Source organism: Mchenga conophoros, linkage group LG16, assembly GCF_057382185.1.
Source record: "Mchenga conophoros isolate Kocher_MC1m ecotype Shallow Benthic linkage group LG16, M_conophoros_male_GT1.1, whole genome shotgun sequence".
Lineage (NCBI taxonomy): Eukaryota > Metazoa > Chordata > Actinopteri > Cichliformes > Cichlidae > Mchenga > Mchenga conophoros.
In genome coordinates, this window is record NC_140541.1 from 14,678,394 (window position 1) to 14,700,482 (window position 22,089).

General features: G+C 40.2%; 1 protein-coding gene across 1 annotated transcript in view; it reads right to left on the minus strand.

The window, feature by feature from the left end:
* Positions 1–19,470, minus strand: part of kcnh3 (potassium voltage-gated channel, subfamily H (eag-related), member 3) — a 186,148-nt gene extending 166,678 nt beyond the window's left edge. Inside the window, exon 1 of the mRNA XM_085248833.1 lies at positions 19,139–19,470. Coding sequence (XP_085104959.1) covers positions 19,139–19,214 — 76 coding nt within the window. The 5' untranslated portion in view covers positions 19,215–19,470. The remainder of the gene's footprint in view (positions 1–19,138) is intronic.
* Positions 19,471–22,089: the final 2,619 nt, after the last annotated feature.

Consider the following 22,089-nt stretch of genomic DNA (forward strand, 5'->3'; position numbering starts at 1 on the left):
TCATTAATATACTGCAACAACATGGGAATAGAGCAGTTGTGATAGAATACAGGATTATTGAATCAATATTCAATAATATTGAAGTGGAGGAAGCAAGAAGAATGAGTTGAATAAAGTTTGATTTATCTGACTGCATTGTTTCGCTTAATGTGTCTTATAATCCCGTGCACCTTATAAGGAAAAATACGTATTTGACTTTTTTATTTGACACACTGCAGTTTCATGTTGCAAAGCACCTCTTTTTAATTTTAGTGGACATGGTTATGCTCAGGATATGTCAGCCCATTTCTACTGGAAATGCCTTTTAATTAAACTTTCAGCACGGAATTTGCATTTGCACTGTTAAATTTTTATATAGCTTTAATGCACATAAAAAACAGCTGCTTGTTTAAGTGAAAATAAATGGATGGGTTTTTTGCGCTAGTAAAGTTGTGGAGTTGTATTTTGTCTTGCATCAATTATATCGTCAGTTATATCATTATCACAAATTTTCAAATGTATATGATAAATATTTTTGGCAATATATCGCCCTGCTCTAGTTAACAGTGAACATTACACCATTACATATAAACAGCACAGTCCATATAGTGTCCTCTAGAGATGTTCTTAGCTCTGGCAACAGGTAATGTGATGATAGCTTTCGCACATATTACTAATTCTGTGTCAGCTCAGTCAGAACACCAGAGTTTAGCATGTACAGCTCTGCACACAGATTGAGACGCAGGGGTATTTATACATTTCCCACTTTGGCATAAACAGATATAATTACCAGTCACATTCAGTGATGAATGATTTTGTATAACTTGATTAGTGGACATAGAGTAATGTGCAAAAGTGATCACATACACGCCAAGGTTAAGTAGATCGTTGATCTAGCATCAATAACCTTATCGGTGTCGCACACTGTTGTGTAGGACTTACTCCAGTGTTACTTTGGTTTGTTAAGGTTTGCATCCGTTTGTTTACGCATAGCTTTCTTAAGGTCCTGCCAAACCATTTCAAGGTTAAGTTGAGGTCTAGACCTTGGCTGGGCCATTTTGTAACACCTTGATTCTCTTGTTTTTTGGCCGTTCTACTGTAGATTTGCTGCTCACAACAAACACCATAATTACCCTCCATCAGAGTCCAATGCACCTCTTTCCTCCTGCTTCCACTGGGCTGTTATGCACCTGCAAGGACATATTTAATCAATACTCAAATTAAATGCCAGTCCCACCCTCTCTCCCCCTCAGAAAGCTCAAATGTTCAGCTCCATTGAAAATGAACCAAGTGACTCTTTTCCTCCTCATTTCCACAGCATTCTTCACACGCCATCATGTTTGGCATATTCATAATTATCAAGCTGTAATCAAATTGACTGAAAGTGCACTAAGCCCATGGCACTTGAACAATGTGGTTGAGGTAGAGTCATGCATAAACTTCTCTCTCATCAATTTGACACAGTGCCATAATTGCATAATCTTATGACTCTGGCAGGCTATATTAAGAAAGGTGGTAATAATGCAAATGACTCGAAGGCACAAATGCAATACATGACAAGTTTCACATGCACACACACACAATGTGCAGCCAAACAAAGCTGGATTCACATGTAGAGCCAATTAGTTTGACAGAGGAGAGCTGTGGAGCTAAGCGTACAGTCACTCATCTCCTTCTGTTGTATCTCCCTGCAGCTGACAGGCCGGGATAAGAAGGGAATGAAAAAGGAATAAGATCAAATACCTGCCGAGGTCAGGCTCATACCAAACCATGAATACTAAAATACATCCATTTATATATTCTGCTGCACATATTACTCTGGCGCAAACAAACATACAAATGAAACCGTATTGTCCTTTGGGTTCACACCTTATGTGAGCTGGGCTGCTTTTCAGAGTTCAAACACACTCAGAGGAGAGGGATTAATGGCATCTAGAGAGCATTTGCCAAGAGAAGCCCCTTCACAGCGAGCCTACCTCCAGGTTACTCCCAACCAACAGACAGCACTGAGGACTTAAGCAACTGAGCAGCATCTTTGTGTCGTTTCCTCAACAAATATCCTTCTATATTTCAACACTATAGACGTTATATCTAACTCATCCAATACATAGTTAGAAATGAAAAGAAAACTCAAAAGAAGATGCACAAAAACACAAAGACAGCGGCAAAAGAAATGGCTCAGTTCATCTTGGGGCCTCGTAAAAGCGTTCGCACTTGTTTTTTCACAGCAGACTCTCTCTGACCAGCTGCCACTCCCAGAACCCTGCCACGGACAGCAGAATTGTTTTTTCTTTATTGGAGCATTGCTTAGTCACCGGCCTTTTGATGCTGGAAAAGAGATGGGCCCGTCGCCTTCTCCAAAGTCAATATTTGCCACAATTACACAAAAGCAGGAGGAGATGGCAAACTGGAGAGAAGCGGAGGGACTAATGATGCAATATAATGGTCATCTACCAATCCAAAAACAAACAAATGGACATGAACGCATGCTGAATAATATATGCACCTTATCGTCCGCACACAAATCAGGGATGCACCTTTTTAATCTATGGTGCTTTGAGGCGGTGGCAAAAGGGCCGTCTCCAGCATCCTCACTGAGGTAGAGTGACAGTCTGCAGGCTCTCTCTGCCAAGTCCTGTTTGGGTCATTTGGCTCTGGCTTAGTGTTTATGTGACTGACTGACTGACTAAACAGATTCCAACTGCCCTGCACCACCTTTAAACTCTCCTCTTAGCCATATGCCACAATCTTCCTCCGCACACACCTCTTCCTACTTAAGAAAGACCTCTTCTGACCAGATGTGCCTTTTACTGTGGATAAAATTCACCAGTTACCCCTCTTTGTAGCACCACTGACTCAAATAACTAAATAACATTTTTCCATTAAATAAGGCAATTTATTTTGTTGACAAATCCACATCATCTATATCTTTGTATCTTACCCTTTAAGCACATCCTCTCATACTTCAATCAGAACTATGCAGAGCTAGGCATATACCACACATGTAAACCACAACAAAAGATTAAAGTAGCCTCCTGACTGCACAAAGAGCTTCTGTGTTTATGGGCTTTGGCTAAACAACATGGAAAAATCTGAATAATAATAATAACTTACATACACACGATTGCACCTTTTTAAAACACTATCACCTACATGACAATTCCCCCGTGCTCCATTATGCTTATTCCTTTTTACTTCATCCTTTATTTGCATTTTTCCACTTGTGTTTTTCTAGGCCCAAGACATGGAGATGATGACCTCGTTTGTTTGCAGCACCGTGTAAAGTGCTGCAGCACACACCGACAGAGACCTCCCTCACCTCACTCTCAGTGCGCTCATCTTTTTTCATGGTCTCCAAAACAGAAGAGGGCTTTTGTTCAGTTGAGGATGATGGGAATTAAATTCATTGACCTGATGTTGGTAAAAACTAAAAGATTTTAATGATCATTAAAATCAGCATAGCTGCCAGTTTTGGCACACCTGTCAGTCAAAGAAGCCATGCTCCTAATGTGAAGCTTCACCTGGATTAAAGTCTATAATGTATAAAAAAGCTCAGCCACAGGTTTTGGAGCCAGCCTCGATTGGTCATTAGAGGAACTGCCGCTTTCTGCAATTATCCATTGGCTTCTTTTTTGAATTTACTATTATGGGCAACATTGTCACACTCTGAGACCTTTTGTTGTGGTCCTGAGTCTGACAACTCAGTGTTTTGTGTTTCTTTATTTTCTGTTCTTGTTTATTCTGATTACGTTTTCCGTTAAGATTTGCCATTTGTTAGGTTTCTGTTCTGTGCCTGCCCTGGTCTCTGTCCATGATGTTATTATGTCTGCTCATGAGTCTGTTTCTGTTAAGTTCTGTGTCATAATCTGGATCTCTGTGTCTGTCATGTACTTCCTGTTTTACTTTGTAGGTCTGCGCCTTATGTCAGTGTGTTCAGCTTTGTGCTCTCCCTGCCTCGTCTGTGTAATCAGCGTCAGCCGTGTCTCCCAGCTGTTTCCTCTCAGTCCTGATCACCTCTTGTATTTAGTGTCTGTGTCTGCCCCTGCTCGTTGTTGCGTCGTCCCTCAAACGTCACTGTATTTTGTTTGCCAACTTGCCTGCCTGTTAGTTTTTCTTTCCCAGTTTAGCTAGTTTTCTCTTCTGTCTGCTACCCCACAATAAAGCCGCATGTCCAAAGACATGCAACTTGTGGGGATAGGTTAATTGGATAATCCAAATTGCCACTAGGTGTGAATGTGAGTGTGAATGGTTGTCTGTCCCTATGTGTTAGCCCTGCGACAGACTGGCGACCTGTCCAGGGTGTACCCTGCCTCTCGCCCTATGACAGCTGGGATAGGCTCCAGCGCCCCCCGCGACCCTGAAAAGGATAAGCGGAAGCGAATGGATGGATGGATGGATGTTTTGAGTTCACTCTGCCTCCGCGAGTCCAGCTTTTGGGTCCACCATTCCTGCCTACCTTCACACAGCCATGACACATTTCATATCTCCAGATTAATGATGGAAGTTTTAAATGGGACACTGTTTTCTCTTTTGCGCTTATGTGCTTGAACATCAGACTTAAAACTGTGATTGTGTCTGCCATTTTATCAAGAGAGGTATTCTTACTGGAGGTAATTCTTCTGTCAGGGTGGAGAAACAAAAAAGGGGGTTTGTGAGCAAGATAGCACAAGGACTATCAGCATACGTCTTAGAGAAGTGAAGTACAGGCAAAGGAAAAGATCGCTTTCTTTAATGAGTTGAAATCATTGTAGATATGGACGTATATGTCAAAACATAAACCCAATACTGATGAAATCAAACGGGTTGTCCTAAGTAATTATGTTTGGATGTGCCTTTTAGAGATTACTCAAATTTTTTTAGTCAAGAAAACTGGAAATTAATATTAAGAAAATTTTGGTTTAAACCTCAGAAAACTTAGATATAGGATTAGCACTGAAGGATGATCCTGGTCTCCAAGTAACTCATATTTCTAACAGGACAGATTCTAGATCCTTACAGAGAATTCCCTTTCTCCATTTATAAATGTCTTTGTGACTCTGTCTTCTGCTTGCCCTTGGCTTTGCATGTATTTGCATAAAATCATGTGCCTATAAGAGAGCTGTGTGTCTATAGGTGCTATATAGTGTGTATTTGCTTTCTTTTTTTCTTTTCCCTTTCAGACCAAGACACAAGAACATACCCTTTGGAACATCATGCTTCACCTGTACTTATGTACACCACACGACATCCAACACATCATCCAAAACCCAAGAGAAAAAGACAGAGTTGACTCAGTCTTTAAAAGACCTAAGTAGTTTTTAAGGGTCTGCAGGAAGTCCAAGTGGCTCTGTAATATCAGAGAAATAATGTTGTTACGCACTGCATGTCTGCTTCACCAGCTCTCTTTACTTGCAATGTCTTCCACGTCAGCAGGTTAAAATCTGAACATGCTGAACATTTCTGATCTGTACAGGTTGCTGGTGGAGTGACTCATCCATCACACAGCATTGGCATCTAGTTCAAAGCAGCCGACTGCATCTTCTTTTTTGTTCTGCTGTTTCAAATCTGACTCAGAGTTTCACACATGAATGCAAATGACTGGATGAAGTACAGTATCTGTGTTAAGGTGGATACAGAAATGGAATCACTGTATAGCTGCAGTGCTTTTGCTTCTATACAAAACCAAAATGTTAAAAAACAAAAATCTGATTTTCACTGTGTGGTGGGGCGTGGTTTGTGGTGTCATGCAGGGAAGGCGGACGCACCTGCGCGGCATCCGCAATTACGCCCGCTGACATAAATAAGGGGAATTAGGGTTTGTGGTGTTGTTGTTGTGGCAGTTTGCGAGCTGCCACCGCGTCAGTTAAAATGGCTCTGAAATCCAACATGTGAAATCGCCCTGCCTCATTCACGCCACACTCTGCATCTTAAAGTATATGGATAACTGTTTGTAGATGGAGGCACCAATATACTGCTATAAAAGCCTGCTCCTGTACTGGCATAAACTGACTGCAGAGGTTTGCTGCAACTGATATTGGGTGATAAGTCCAAGTCAGTGTGTCAGCTCTTCACAAAGGGGTCGCTTTGTGAAGAATTAATTGATTAGGTTGGGTACCAGGAAGGCTGCTTGAAAATCTTGTTTTGTGCACAGAGGTAATGTCACAAAACAGAAAAATATATTGAAAATTCTAAAACAGATTGTTTGATTATATGATAAGGAATACAAATTTCCCTACTTGGAACTAAATGGCCCATTTGTTTCTTCCCAGTGTTGCTCGTAGGGGGTCATCTGTTTGTTGTGGTTACTCTCTAATATTGTCTTTATCTTACAATATAAAACACCTTGAGGCAACTACTGTTGTGATTAGGCATTACAGAAATAAAACTGAATCAAACTGAATACGAAAATATGTGGATTTTAATCATATTGAATGCCAAACATTGCATTGTTCCTGTTCAGTGAAAAGGGGAAACAATGTGTTTTTAGCTAAACTTTGATGTCGCAATTACAAAGTTACTATTTTGAAAGAGAGGACAGCTATGAGGATACAATGCAGATGTTAAATGAAGTCATTCAACACAAGAATCCAGAGGTAATAAATAAAAATAAATAAATAGAAACATCACCAGCTCTCTTTGTGGGAATCAAATCAAAACTCTCATTTGGGTCGTACCTGTTGAGCATTCAGTTTTAGTTTGATGTTAGGCTGTATGTGGAATACGGGTTGGTATTTATGGGGAAATTATTCCACCGTTCCCAGCAGCAATCCTGCTAACAGACAAAATCAACCAATCAAACATGGGCTCCTTGGTAAAGCTAATAATGCATAATTTGTCTTTTCTTATGTTACACTCAGTAGTTCTTATAAAAATCAGAGAATAAACAGCAATACATTGCTCAACTACTGCAAGCAGCACAATATAAATGTGACTTTGTGGAAACAGTGCACTGCTGTAAATAATTAGCTCAGGACAACACATAATCAAGCTGATACTCTGTTAAACAAGGTGATACTGAAAAGAACATTTACTAGGATACATCTTGAAGACGATGTAATAGCTGCTCTATCTGCTGCTTTGCAAATTCCAGGGTCTAATAAAGCCAGAGCTCAGATTCATCTGTTTCCTAATGGAACATATTACTTCAAAGCAGTCAATTGTACCCCCTGTCGCTTTGGCTTCATCACTTTCATTTACTGCCATTACAGTCCCAGACTCTGTCCTTCTCCTCCTGCGCACTCATCTTTTTTTCTTCCCTCATTTCTTACACACATGGTGACATCCGCGCTGACCACCTGGCTTCTTGTCTATTTCTAGCTTTGTCTGTTTCTCTACCTGTCTGTGCTTTCTAAACATGTTTCTCTCTCCCTTAGCCAATCTGACATTCAGTTCACCTGGTCACGGTGTGTTCTCTATCGCACTACAACTCAGCAGCTCCTATTATGCTTTTCACAACCCTAAAGTAAAAGGCTAACACAGGTCTGCTCGTCTGTAAGAAGTGGGTGAACGTAAAATTGAATAATTCAGAGAGGAGAAGAGATGACAAAGTTCAACCTAACATTTTGACACTTGTTTTCTCTGCTTCATTTCAAGAGGCACTGCCGCTCTGACCAGACACAAAGCCCATTTATAAAGGGTCCTTTTCACTGGTAGTAGAAAGGTCACATGGTATTTAGATTGCTGATAGGTTGTGTCAGTCATCTGAAAATGTACTTTGGGATCTATATGTTGCTACTGGTGCTAAGAGATAAGGCAACAAAGACAAGCATCCATGTTTACAGGTGAAAAAACAAAGACAAAGTCAATAAAGATATCTTTTGTGTTGACTCACATCTTTCCATGAGGACTAAGACTAGGACTAGATTAGTCCTAACTAACCAAGGCTAAGGTACCAAAGGTTTTGGTTAGATTTAGAAAAAATATGTTAGCAAGGCGACAGGTATCATAGAGGTACAACACATGACGTAGGACCAGTACTAAATGGCACCTTGCACCTCTGAGACACCAGCAGCTTTGAATAAACACCTTGGATATCATGTATCCATTTATGTATGTATGTTCCATATCTCCTCCTAAATGAGTGGACCAACCTTGATGAAACTTTGTATAGACATTGACTGGGTCAGTGTGAGTGTAAAAATCTACACTATATTGCCAAAAGTATTCACTCACCCATTCAAACCATTGAATCCAGTTGTGGAGTCTATCCCAGTTGTCTTAGAGCGAGAGGCAGGGTGAACCCTGGACAGGTCGCAAGCCTGTCACGGGGCTAACACATAACTGACAGACAGACAACTTGCTGCGAGACACTGCGCCAACATGCTGCATGCAGACTGCTTCTATAAATATTTGTGAAAAAACGGGTAGCTCTCAAGAGCTCTTTGAATTCTAGTGTCGTACCATGATAGGATGCCACCAGTACAAAAAGCGAGATCCAAAAAGACATTGATGAGCAAGTTTGGTGTGGAAGAACTTGACTGGCCTGCACAGAGTCCTGTACAACCTAACAGAGCATCTTTGCGATGAATGAAGACTGTGAAGAGTGCCAGGCCTCCTCATCCGGTTCTTATACACGTGAAGGCAGACAAGTGAATATGTTTTGCAATACAGTGTATATGGTGTATACAAATATTTACACAAATCCCATAGTTGTTAGTATTTGAACACTTAACAGTTCAGTTGTCTAATATATCATAGCCTTACAGCATCATGATCATGGTGTATGTAGGTATGTGTGTGTGTATGTGTGTATGCATAGTGTGGGGTTTGCAAACACCATTAATAATCCTTAACAAATACATAATATATACAAAAGTAGATGCACCAGTGTCATCAGACAGTAAGTTTAATTGTCACTTATCAGCTATGATCAAATATACTGCTCAAAAATTTAAGGGAACAGCTGAACACTTTTTAACCTTCTGGTGTGAATGTCATGTTTCTGAAACAGTGTTTTGTGTTTTTAAGACTCCTAAATACTGGTTACTTACTCCTTAATCCCATAATAACGAGATTCTTAATTATCCTTAATTATGTTCAGTTCCATTCTTAGTTTACCGTTTACTTTTTCTACTTCATGTTTTTCTTTGTATTTATCTTGTGTTATCTCTTTATAGCTGCTTGGAATTATTGTTTATTTTTTATCTTTCTAGAGGTTTTTGAATCCTTGGTTCCTGGTTTTGCTTTATCCATAGTTGAGTTTATATTTCCTTGTTTGGTAGTTTCCACTTCCTTGTGTTCTTTTTAACTTGTCTAGCCTTTGTCCCTGTTTTACCTGTTGCGATTATGCCGTTTAATGTTAACCCTTGTCTTGTATGTTTAGTATTGAATTCTACTTTCCCCACTCTCATTTCCCCGATTTGTTTGCATTAAATGATAATTAATAAAATTATTACTTTTTGTACACATTACTCACATAAACATATATTATAACCTTACTGATGATTAGTAAATACAAAATATTATAAAGGTAGCATAGCTGATATGTTGTTAGCACTATCACGTAACAGCTAGTCTGGGTTTGAACCTACTGGCTGGGCCCTTTCTGTGTGAAGTTCAAATGCTCTAACCCTGCCTGCATGAGAGCCCCCCCACCGTCCAAAGACAAAACTTATTTCATCATTTTTAAACTGCCTAAAAATCTGAAAGTGAATTTCTTTCTGTCTCTTGGCCCTATGGTATACCGGCAACCTAACCAGAGTGCAGTCTGCCTCTCACCCTATGATAGCTGGAATAGGCTCAAGCACCCCCTCCCCTACCTTGAACCTTGGTCGATCACTGGCTGCTCCAGTCTGCATGCCAAAGTATCCTTGGACAAGATGCCAAATCCCGAGTTGCACCAGATGCGTTCATCGGAGTGTGAATGCTACATAGAAAGCACTTAGATGTAAAAAGAAGTGCTCATATGAATGGGTGTGAATGGGTGAATGAGACATGCTGTATAAAGCGATTTGAGCACCCAAGTGGAGTAGAAAGTGCTATATAAGAACCAGTCTATTTACCATGTTTTAATTTGCCATTTATATTAATGCTTATCATAATGTGTTATCTAATTTGAGACCAAACCAATTTTCAAAGTTTCCTTTGATTTTTCAAAATAGAAAAAGCCAATAAAGACTACAATACAACTACAATAACCATTATCAGTGAAATATTTTGCGGTTAGTGCATGCTGCCGAATAAAAAGAGAAATGCTATAAATAATCTTTCTTCTTTGTTGCATCCCAATGGACATGCCAGATCTCGGCTTATTTCTACCAAATGAATTTCAAATTCAAATGAATTTCAAAGCATTACTTTGTCCTTAAAGGGAAATTTTTATATTTCTATTTTAAAGGCTTTTAAAATAGAAATAAATAGGTCTTTATCTTTAATAGAGACATATCTAAGATATACTGAACAAGGTCTAGAAGGGCTGAAAAACTGCACAGGGGCAACTTTAATAGCGGCACGACGTGGCTTTTGTTTATTTTTTCATACGATGAAACACACGATTTATATACTGGTATATAGATTATATATCGAGTATTTAAGGAATCCTGTTTAAACCACTGCATACTTTGCTTTCATAAGATACTGCGTCCTCTTCTTATCTGCTGCCTAAGTAAACTGCTCTGGTTTGGGGGGGGGGGTTAAACAAACAGCTGCTGTAAATAATATATGACTGTTTGGGTATCTATTGATTGAGACTCACCCACAGCCTTTTAAAATACAGCATACTGCAGCCAGATACCTTATGTGTGTAATAGTGAGTTTCAGAGAGTGCAGGGACTTTATTTTAGCATGCCCATTAATTTTTAAGAAAACCAAAACCACCTGAAGATCCTATGATTTCAGCTCTGAGACCTTCTGCTGTCTGAACTGTGCGACTCATCCATCTGTCAAAAACATTATTCAGTAACAGAGCCAAGTTCTCTCATCATTGATTATCAACTTCATAATCTGACTGCAGGCACAGCGTGAGTGGAAAAAGGAGACTGTTAAATTCAGAAATAATGAAATGAGCTCTTGACGGAGATGTGCTTACTTTACCGAGAGCTCTCGAGGTTATAAATGAGCTCAAGAGCAAACTTAATTGATACTTTCATTATTTCTCTTCTCCTTATGCTCCACGGAGCTGACAAAGCAAGTGTAGTATGACTGTGTTTTACTATTGTATTTATACAGGCAGCACAATGTGAAGAGAAACAAACAGCTTCCAAAGGTTTTACCATACATTGTAAATCTGTTTTCATTGTCACCTGAAGCCTTTGCCCTTGTCCCACCGTCTTACACAAAGTGTCTGCTGGTGCCAGTGCCTTGACATGCGGGTCACTGCAATATTGGTCATGAGAAAACAATCCCATTTTACATGTCTTACAATGCTGGAGGGCTACAAGGTGCAGGATTTTTTCTATATTTGTTTGGTTTAGTTTTTTGTTGTTTTACCCAGTACATAGGTTTCTTTTGCAGTAGGCTATTCAACCATCCAGCATATTTTTCAAAAAATCTGAAACATCAGATGATCATTGTACATGTTATGCTATTGTCCTGCACTTTGGTTCACTTTTCTGCACTCCATCTTTACTTTCACTTTTAATTTATTTTAACTTCTACCCACTGGTTAGGTTCCCACACTAAAAACTAGCTCTTAGTTTTAGAAAACGAGTGTGGTTTCTGTTAAATCATCTGTAACCCTTTGAGCTGGAAAATAAATAGTTAGGACAGACGTATGATGTGTTGCCACTAAAGCACATTTCCTGCGTAAGCGAGATACGTCAGCGGTTTTGACAAAACTGCACTATTTCTCTCCCTGAAATGAAAATGGCCTTCTACATAATACTGTTAGTATTTGGGATATGTCTTCTTTAACCCAGATATCCCTTACAGTTTTGTATTTTGATTATATCTGCAGCTATTCATGCCGGTACTCAGACCACATTCATCACCCACCCATCGACCCCCATCTGATATCTGCTTATTTTGTTTCCATTTCCGGTGCCTTTCTGCCTTTTTCACCTCTAATAACAAGATGCATATTACAGCACAATTACACTACATTCAGGAACAAAAAATTTACTTGTTGAATTCTTTTGATTTTTGATTTTCATGTGTGCTGCTGATCAAAATCGGATAAAACTTAACACTTCATTTAACGTACTGCTAACTCTGATTACCATTTCTGTTAATCACTTCTCACTTGTATAGCATTACAGTACATTAACAGTTTATCAGTTAAAATAGACTTATATTTAGATCCATGATCACTTTAAGCGGCCAATTATTAAGAATTATTAAGAATTCCTTGGCAGGTGACTGATCAACATGTCTAAAAACTAGACATGTTGATCAGTCACCTGCCATAAAAAACCCATCCTGGATATTAAAGACTCCTGTAAAAGAATCCTTGATCTAAAAGTAAAAAGTTTCAAATGATTTCTTATCCAATTTATTATAGAGTTGAAATATTTCTATCCATTGTAAAAAGTCCCATTTCAGATTTTTTACTGGAAGGCAAATTCTGGAAAAAAAAAAAGATATTAACAAAATCAAATTAAAATTACATTTCCTTTATTCTTTAACCAGATAAAATGTGCCAGAATAAAAATATACCACTCTGCCAGCTTCGTGGACTGGTGGAGGACATTTTTAGAATGACTGCTTTAGCAAACGTAGCAATAAAATCCTATGAACACCTCACTACACATAAAACTTGTATTAAAATATCAATAATAAAAGTAATTTTTCTGGAGTAAAAACATTCAATCATGTATGTTAGCCAAGCTGGTTAATAAGAGAAAACGTATTTGTTACGAAGCTAAATGGGTGCTTGGTTTTTTGCTAATGCTACCTCAAGCACAGCTCACAACTGATCTCAGACCAGTTAAAGTAGAGACTGTAGCCCAGGTGATAGAGCAGGTCACATACTAACCAGAAGGTTGGTGGTTCAATCCCAGTCTACTCCAGTCTGCATGCCAAGTAAGGGCAAGATGCTAACCCCATGTTGCTCTCTGGTGCATCCATATGTGGATGTCAGTTATTGTTAGTTTGCAGAAGCACTTTGTGCAAACGGGCAAATGTACAACTTGTGTAAAGCGCTTTGAGTGCTCACGATAGAGTAGAAAAGCGCTATATAAGAACCCGCAGCTTGCCTGTCACGCTAATCTTGCATCATTTCCTGTCATACAATGCAGATGAGCAAAACCAGCTGCAAGCTGCTGGCTTCTCAGCTTGACAAGCTCCAGCCTTTATTAACGGGACATTCCCCTGTCAGTGCATAGCCCATGCAGCTGCTTTATTTCTGTGTTCAGAGACAATAGCCAACTGCGTCGAGATGGTAGTAATTTAAAAGATGTATATAAGTAGGACTGTGAGAAGCTTTATGAGGGAACAGTTTGACATGAAAGGAGAGAGTCTGCTTTACTTTGGTACATTTGAACTATTTTTAGATTTCCCTAGACAAGCACTTCTTGACTTGTTTGCTGTGAATATAATAATTTCGTATGTATTTAATGTGAATCACAACACCCCTCTTAAAAGAAACACTTTGCAAACTCCCTTTAAAGGTGAAGAGACCTGTGGAAAAATTAGGGTCAGAGATTTGCCATCAAGATCTACTTATTGACGTAAGCACACAGCTAGATTTCATTGTAAATGTTAGTTTGCTATGGCCCCAGTCACACAGGCCTGTAATCAGTAGGGAAAAAATTGTATTCTGCAACCAGCTGCTGAAGGTTGCTGGCAGTTGCAATAAAATTGATTGCTAAAGCCTCCCACAGGCCTAGAGACCAATCAGTAACCCCTGGTAACCACCCACTAGGAAGAAGTGTGTATTTTGTATTACCTGACCGATTGTTGAATGCTTGCACGAGGTTGCTTGGTGTCCCCATGTGAAACTGGTTGCAAACAGGCAGATGTTGCAAACAGGCAGATGTTGCTGCACCGAAAACTTCCTTGTAATTGCAGATTGTCACAGACGGCCATAGTCTGTATGGAAGACTGCAAACACTTACCAGCGACTTGCTAAGTGGTAGTAAAACTGTGAAGAGGGCTCCTCTGTGATAAGTTAGGCAGTGCTCGCAAACAAGTTGTCATCTTCCATGCAAACTAAGGATGACTGTGACACTCTGATCCCAACCAAAGCAATCGCAAGAAGGTTTTTGGTGTAGCATTGAGATATGGCAGATTTCACTCAGCGATACTTACCAACCACTTGCCAACCAATGGAAAAATACATATTTTCCCCTAGCAACCAGAGGTCACCAGGGTGTCACCAAGTTGTCTTACACACTCTGCAGTAACTGCGTAGTCTGAAGTTTGACAGGCTAGTGTTGTCTCAAACACTTTCAGAAGTGATGACTGTAATATCTGAATATTAAAGTCAACTGCATGCCAAACCTTGGACCAAAAATGACACAAAATTCTTCTAGAGTGAAGATAACAGCTTAACGAAAATAAAAAGCAAACAGCACAACACATTAGTTAATTAATTACATGAATGCCTGGTAAATATGTTTAAATATTAGCAAGTTAACAGATATAACAACTATTAGCTAGTTCATACTGGTTGAAAATTGGTGCAGGTTTCTTTTTAGCATCCAAGTACATGTATTACACAGCATTTAGCACAAGTGCAGAAGTATGACATTTGAGACGCACCCATCTGAAACACATTAGCACATTCCAGTTATTTACATCCGCTTTAGCTCAAATTACCACTGTGCCTAAACACAGCCTCGTGGAGCTTGCAGCATTAATGTAGATTTTCAGTCTTTTTATTTGGTGTAGAATATAATGAGTGCAGCTTGCTAATACCATAAAGTGACAAAGGCTAGGCTACTCATTATTAGGACTATCATTACATCTATTCCTGCCTGACAAAAGACCAGGAAGGGGGTGGGGGTTAAGCACAAAAAGCCACAGGGGAAACACACACGAAACACAATCACGCTTCACCATTAATCTGTTTTGTCAAACATAAGCGGGCACACAGATACACAAACACGGGCACGGTGAAGTTTTCCTGCCTGTAGGTTTGAGGATATGTGCACTTGGTTTCTCACTTACACGTATGCACATGGACCTACCTGTAAAAAATATGATGTGAAAAACAAAAGGGGAAGGTGGGAGGCAACTAATGAAGGAGGAGAAACAGAAGCGAGGGGTGATGGGTGGAGAAGAGAGGACTGTCAGATAATTTGACACTTGTCTCAGCTGTTAGAGTGAGAAAGTGAGAAAATATACCTCATTTCTGTGTGACTGGAGCAAACAGGTTTTGCTGCAAAGACAGTATTGTGTGCATAACATGTTCAACATAATAATTCTATATATTCTATCTTCTAAACTAAAATATGATACAAGAAGATTTTGTCAGCAGCCCAAGTGACACTTTTATTGATTTAAAACTTTCAAATCCATGCTGACATTAGTGCAAAATTTGTAAAGTCTTGATTTGCAACTTATTTTATTTGGTTCTATCTGGGAAACACAGCAAGTGCACCTTGTTTTTAAAATAATATAGAAATTCTACTCTTGACAGTATGATAGTTTGTCCTTCTTCATGCACGTAATCTCCTTTTGGATTTTTGAATGAAGTATGAGTAAGGATGTTAGCATGGCTCCTGGCAGTTTATGCAGAGTGCCAGACCAGGAAGTCCATGTGATGAGCACAGCTCTTGGCCTAACCTGATTAAGACCAAGCCAAGACCCACTCAATTAATAGGACCAATTGACTCAGTCCCACACAGCTGCCGTCTTTTCTAGGGAGCACTGCAGCAAATGAACATTGATTGAACCGAGCACGAGGTTTATGCTGAGGACTAATTCCTTCCATATTCTTCCTCACCACTTTCCCCCAGAATGATTTCTCTATATTAAAAATTCCAAAAAATCTCAATGATAACGATTGCAAGAATCCATGAATGACAAAATGAAAAAACAAACATTAAATCACAGATCATTTGACAAATGTGTTTAAAACGTGTGACTCTGTATGTTCTTTCCGTCATGCTGTTTGAGAGCTGTTGGCTACAGCATTCACCACGACAGTGGTCTATAAATAATAACCTTCCTCCAAGTGTATGATTCAGAAGCTTTGATGTCTGCAGTGGGATGCAGCACCTCGAGCCCATATGTGTGTGACATCATGTCTGTTCTTATATCTAGATGGAATCTGTCTCTTTAATTGTTTGAACTCCTTCATCTACTGCCAGCAGACGAGAACATCAGCAACACATCTTCAGTGTCAAATGCACAAAAATTACCTAAAGTATACAAAATCTTGTTGTTTTACACTTTGGATGAAGTAGCTCAATTTTGTTATGTGAGGCTAATCAGTAAAATATTTCAGATAGAAATGAATGGAACAACTGTCTTGAGTGAAGATTGGGCCTGCAAGTTTTTTTTATTTGCTGTTTTCAATTAACTGTAAGAAAAATTTTGAGAAGTGTTTTTTTTTTAAGCAAGTTGAAATCTTCAAATTAGAGGGTTTTTTTTAAAAGCATATAATAGCAAACTTTGGGTTGATCCCAATGAGTTTGATGAATAACTAGATCAATTTAACTGATTATTGAAAAAGTGGACAATTAATCCTCTGTCAAGAGACCAGTCAGTAAACTGACTAACTGTTGCAGACCTGTTGCAAAGGCCGGTTTTATTAAGCAGTCAGCTGTAATGTGACGGATGCATTAAATACAGTTCTTGTTCACGTACTGTAGCAAAGGTTGGAGTACATTTAAGACAAAGAAGGTAACGACTCACATCTCAAAGCTTCCTATTTAAATCGATTTACGTTTCTTGATTGTTTAAACAATCACATATCTGCTTCTGGAACCTGTCAGAAGCAGATTGGCATATTAAAATACTTTGCTTCATCTAGCCAAGCTGATAAGAGCACCTGCTTAAAAAAGTGGGTCCCAAAAATGAAGTAAATCCGGCCCTGCTTGTGTCATACATCATGTTACATTAAAATGCGCAGCAGATTTAGATTTTAAAACTGCAGTCATTCCTTTTATTGGTTTGGGCATTCTCCTATTGTAACATATGCAAATTTTCTATCGGCAATGTAGAAGAGCCCTGTCGATGAAATGACTGATTATTATGGGCCTAGTGCAGCACTGATCTTATTAAGCGTTCAGCCATGAGACGATAATCTGCAAGCAATACATTTCTTTCAACCAAGTCAAAGCAGGTAATTGGCCAAACCCAAGGTGTCCAAAAAACAAGGGTTGTCCAGAGCATTTGGCTCTATACATGCTGCTTCCTCACAAAACTGTTTACCTACCAGCCTTTGTTATGCCCAATGTCACAATACATTAAAATTATTCCACTTGTGCAAATTTAAAAATTGTGGCAAAGAGGTTTTTGTGTTGTCAGTGAGGCCAGTATGGATTGGCTATGTACACTTTCCGTTCTCTCCAGGGTGTGTCTTCAACAGCCTTTCCTGCTCTGAACTGAAGGGACTACTGGAAGTGCATTAGTGGCTTTGCCACATTTGGCACGGAGTCTGCTAAAACAGTGGTGCAGCCGCACAAAGCAAACAGTCTTGAACAACAGAAAATAAAGTGCTTTCAGATATCACTCTAGCAGGGATGAATGGCATTTACAAGTAATTGTTATTGCCATTTAATTCAGCTCCCAACAAAATGGCTTTTCACAGAAACACATCAACACACCAGTATTCACTCAGACACAAAGCTTCCATCACCTCTACAGAGAGACGCTTGGGTGGCCTTCTCCCATTCGCACCAGTGTCGGTTTTAATGAGGAGCTAATGCCATACCGTTTAAAAAAAACACATATCTGCACCTGTGTCACAGCCAGAACCCAAATGGATTTATATTTAGACGTCTGAAATGTCTCCCTCTTCCACAGGAGTAGCGACACACACTCTCCCATCCTGCCCTCCCTGCCTCCCACAAGCTCCTCTGACAGGCAGAAAGGCCACAATGAATTCTTGACATCCATTCGTGTTAATTACAATGGCTTCACCAGTACGACTGGAAATGTGTAATTATCAGCACCTCGGCAAGTGGAAGGCCTGTGTTTTAGCCGCTCACAGGGAAACAGTTCCACTTAGACTATTTCTTCTTTAGACAACGAGGGCGTGAGCGGAGTCCTTAAAATTTCGGTGTCAGCCAATGTGTGGCCTGCGTGTGCTCTAAGTGTTTCCTATGAATAATGTGGAGCTACACGATACAGCGCTAGGAGACTTTGTAACCTTTCTTCTCACACTTCATGAAGACTCGTGTATACTTTAAAGTGAGAGATTTTAAATGTCCAAACAGGAGAGGAAGGGAGAGGAGTTAGAAAAACCTTGATTGAGATCAGGATCTGCCTTTGAGCTTCTTGCTCCCTGCCTGGTCCCATAATCTTTTCTATCCCGCTGTCACACATAACTGGTTTATTGAAGTCACTGGCTCACCACCGCTCACAGTCTCACATAAACTCCAATCACCCTGAATAATTGATGCAAAAAACTAAAACAAAACAAAAAAAGGGAGAACTGAACACCCCAAACACGATATAATCTCTCACCCGCCTACCTACCCAGCATGGGCCCAAACACACACGGGCTGCTCATTGCATCTGTTCACAAGACACTCTTGCCAAAGACAGAAAAAAATAACTGGCCTGTGCATCCTGCCTCCTCTCTCTCCCCGGCATCTCTATTGTGCTTGAACAGAATAGAGTGCTATGACAGAGATCAAACTAAGGCAGGACTCCCGTGTGCTCATCCTGGGTGTGAAGTGCAAACGCTCTGGGGAACCTTTCTGCTAAAACTGCATCACTAAAACATGCAGATGACACAGAGTTAAGCTTGGACACAGTGTCCACAATAGAAAAAACTACAGCACGAAATAAAACTGAATTAAACTAATCCCACTTCATTTCTTAGAAGCAAAGAGTATAAGACTAAAACTGTTACTATGGAACTTAAAGCCATCACGCAAATTTTCCATCAGTGGCTCTGAGAAAACGTTTTCCTAGAGCACGTCACTATTTAGACGGATACATGTGGCGGAGAGAAGCGCACATATTTGTTTTTACTTTTAAAGTTGCATACGTGGAAAATACTCCTAAATGTATATCAGTCACATAAAGATTAATATTGCACCGTTGTTTTCTATCAAGAACACGGTTTAACTGCGTGTAATAGCCACGAGATAATGAGCTCATCAGAGAGCTCCTGCTTGTTACTCACGGGTGCCATCGAAGCGGGTGGCTATGGTGTCCAGGAAGGTGTTTTGCGGGGCCAGTAGCCCTCTCATTACTGGCATCCTGCTCCGGGTAGACTGGGTCCTCCTGCCTCTGCGCCCTGGGGCAGCGCTTGACTCCTGCTCAGACCCGAAACTCGGCAGGAAGCGAGAGGTGCCCGGTGCGCATCCCAGCCCCTGGAGAAGCGCACCGATTCGAGATACGCGCGGTGGCTCCACCTTGGCACCGCGGGGGTTGTGACCATAATCAACTCAGCACAGAGCGAGTCTTAACCGTGGGATGCACCTGTGCACCTCCCAACGGGGGTGAAACAACCAAACAAATAAAAACGCCAGTGTGCGCGCGCGCTGTTACGAGACAAGGATGGATGCAAGTTTTGGTGCTGATGGTGAGTGGAGGTAATCTTATAGCTGCAAGCTCCTCCTCAACTCTCTCTCTCTCCCTCTCTGCGTTGTTATCTTGCCACAACTGAGAGCAGATGCCGAGTCACATGACGCCTTTCGGGTCCTTGCCAAGCCGTGGTCCTGTTTCAAAGTGGAGGTGGGAAACAAAAAAGAGACTGGTTTGGAAGCCAGTGGCCTTTTCCTCGATATGATCTGTAAAATCCAATTAAACGCAGCTACCTGTTGGGTGGGGGAGAAACGCTCCGTTTGCTGTTTGCTGGAAGCGAGCCCTGCGGAGGCTGTGTAAGTGCTGGAGGCTGGATTACACAAAAGGCATCTTTGCGCATCTTACAGTGTCTTTATGAATCCGGTTCCTAAAGTTAGAAATGAACACGGAAAGACCTGCACATTGTATTTCTGGCTTTAACGTTTCATAAGGGTGCTATCAATCAGGATACAAGATAACTGGACTGTTCCGCTCGCTCTTGGGTTTCCTCAGACCGCATGGATGCGTGCAGTTGAATACAGTGGAAGGAAGCTCAGATCTCGTATTAAAGTCTGCTTCCGCCATCTCCTGGTGGAACAGCGCAAGTTAACCGGATAGTATCTTGTCTGAATTACTGTAGTACAAATTTTATTATCTGAAACCAAATTCTGTATCCTAAGTCCTTTTGTTGAATCTGTCACTTTTCTTGGAAAAGCATAATCAGTCTTAACCTTGTTAACCCGATTTCGTTTGTAGTTTTTCAGAATTCCTAAGAAACATTTCTCGAAACATTTCACTCTCAAATCTCAAGTTTCACAAAACGTCTGAGGGGGAAAAGGGAGGGTTTCCTTTTTTGTCGAGAACTCTGAGGAAAAAGTCAGAATTCTGACTTTTATCTCTTTCAGAATTCATCTCAGAAAAAAACAAAACGCACCCTCACTTTTCCCCCCAGTGGCCCAAATCATGTTTCATGTGCCTCACTAACACATCACGATAAGATAGAATCAGATCAGTTCTTACATTAAAACATGTTTCCTGCACATTGAAAAAAGCCACATTAGGTGGTTCGAGCATCTGGTTCGTCAAGGTGAGGTCTTTCAGCTGTGTCCAGAGCAGGTGGACCAGGACACGCTGACTTGGGAATGCCGAGGTGTCCCTGTGGCCTTGATAAGTGGCAGGAAAATGATGGATAGAGTACAGTATTTGAAGTGTTAGCATTTCACGTTTATTACTTACAATATAAAATATAAATAAAACACAATATAAAACTAATAAATATGCCGTGTAACATTTTACCTCTTGCTGTTCATGGTAAAATTAATATAAGTAATAATTTCCTTTTGGAATATGACAATGCTGACCATGTGCTATCTAGGACAGATATCTCTCTCCCAGACACCTCCAGATTCAAAAAATGATCAGAGAGACTCGTGCAGTATTATTCAACCACTAATGTTTCCTGTGAAGATGGAACCAAATGTTTTTGTTGTTCTTGTTTTCCACATTTCCTTGACCGAGGTGTGTCTGTCACATTTTTGGTTTGGTTTCTCTGTTTCTCTGCTCTCACTCTTTTATCTCAGCCCACCCTCTCTGAGCACAGTAATCAGTAATCAACCTACATGCCAGTCATCTAGCAATCAGCCCTCTGCTACAAAAGCCAAGCACAAACTGCATGCTTTGCTCATACACCTTGGTCTTGCCTACTGATAGTCTACAGCTTTGTTTGCCTGCCAGTCTTTCAAAGTTTAACTTTCATTGGAGTAAAATTTCATTGTGACATGTAGAAAACATCATGCCAGGTATCGCTGTCCTGATTGGTCCTGCAACAGGAGCGATGAAGCTGCCCTTTCTATCCTGCTCTCTGTGTTATTATAATGGGTGCTTGATGGCGGCAGGGTAAATACACAGTGCACAGGATGCAGTAGGTGGAGGTCGGTAATCGGATCATTTTTCCTTGCTCAGTAGACCATGGATTTAATTGATAACGTTTAATATTCTATAAAATGCAGGGAGATGCAAAGGAAGATGCAACATTAGGCTCAAAACACAAGCACGATGTATAATAATATGACCGAGCTAAATTACTGTGAATGAAAATAATGCCAAAGAAATGTTACTGTCCTCGCTGACTGTGACTTCTTCTGTAACATGGCACAAACTGTCTTTGTACCTCACAGAGGAGGCAGTAAGGTAAAGATACGAGAAGAGAGGAGTTAAGACATTATTTAAATCACACAAACAGTAAATGGCAAAACATGGAGCGAAGGAGGTGGTCACTTCTAAAGGAATGCTTATGTGTAGACACCGTCTCTCACCATGGTTTGTATATTCTGTCTGTGGCCAACAAGGGTGCAAGCACAAACCCTCCATCTGCTTCATGAATCATGAACTCTCCTAAGCCTCCTCTCTTCCTATTCCTCTGCATTTTGACACATCCTTCATAATAGCATACTGATTTTGGTTTCCATGTCACAAGCTGGATGTTCTATAGATGTCTCATAGAGCATGTCTTTGAGGAAAAAGATGGGTTTGTAATTCTGTGAAATGCTGTGTGAACACATAATAAAA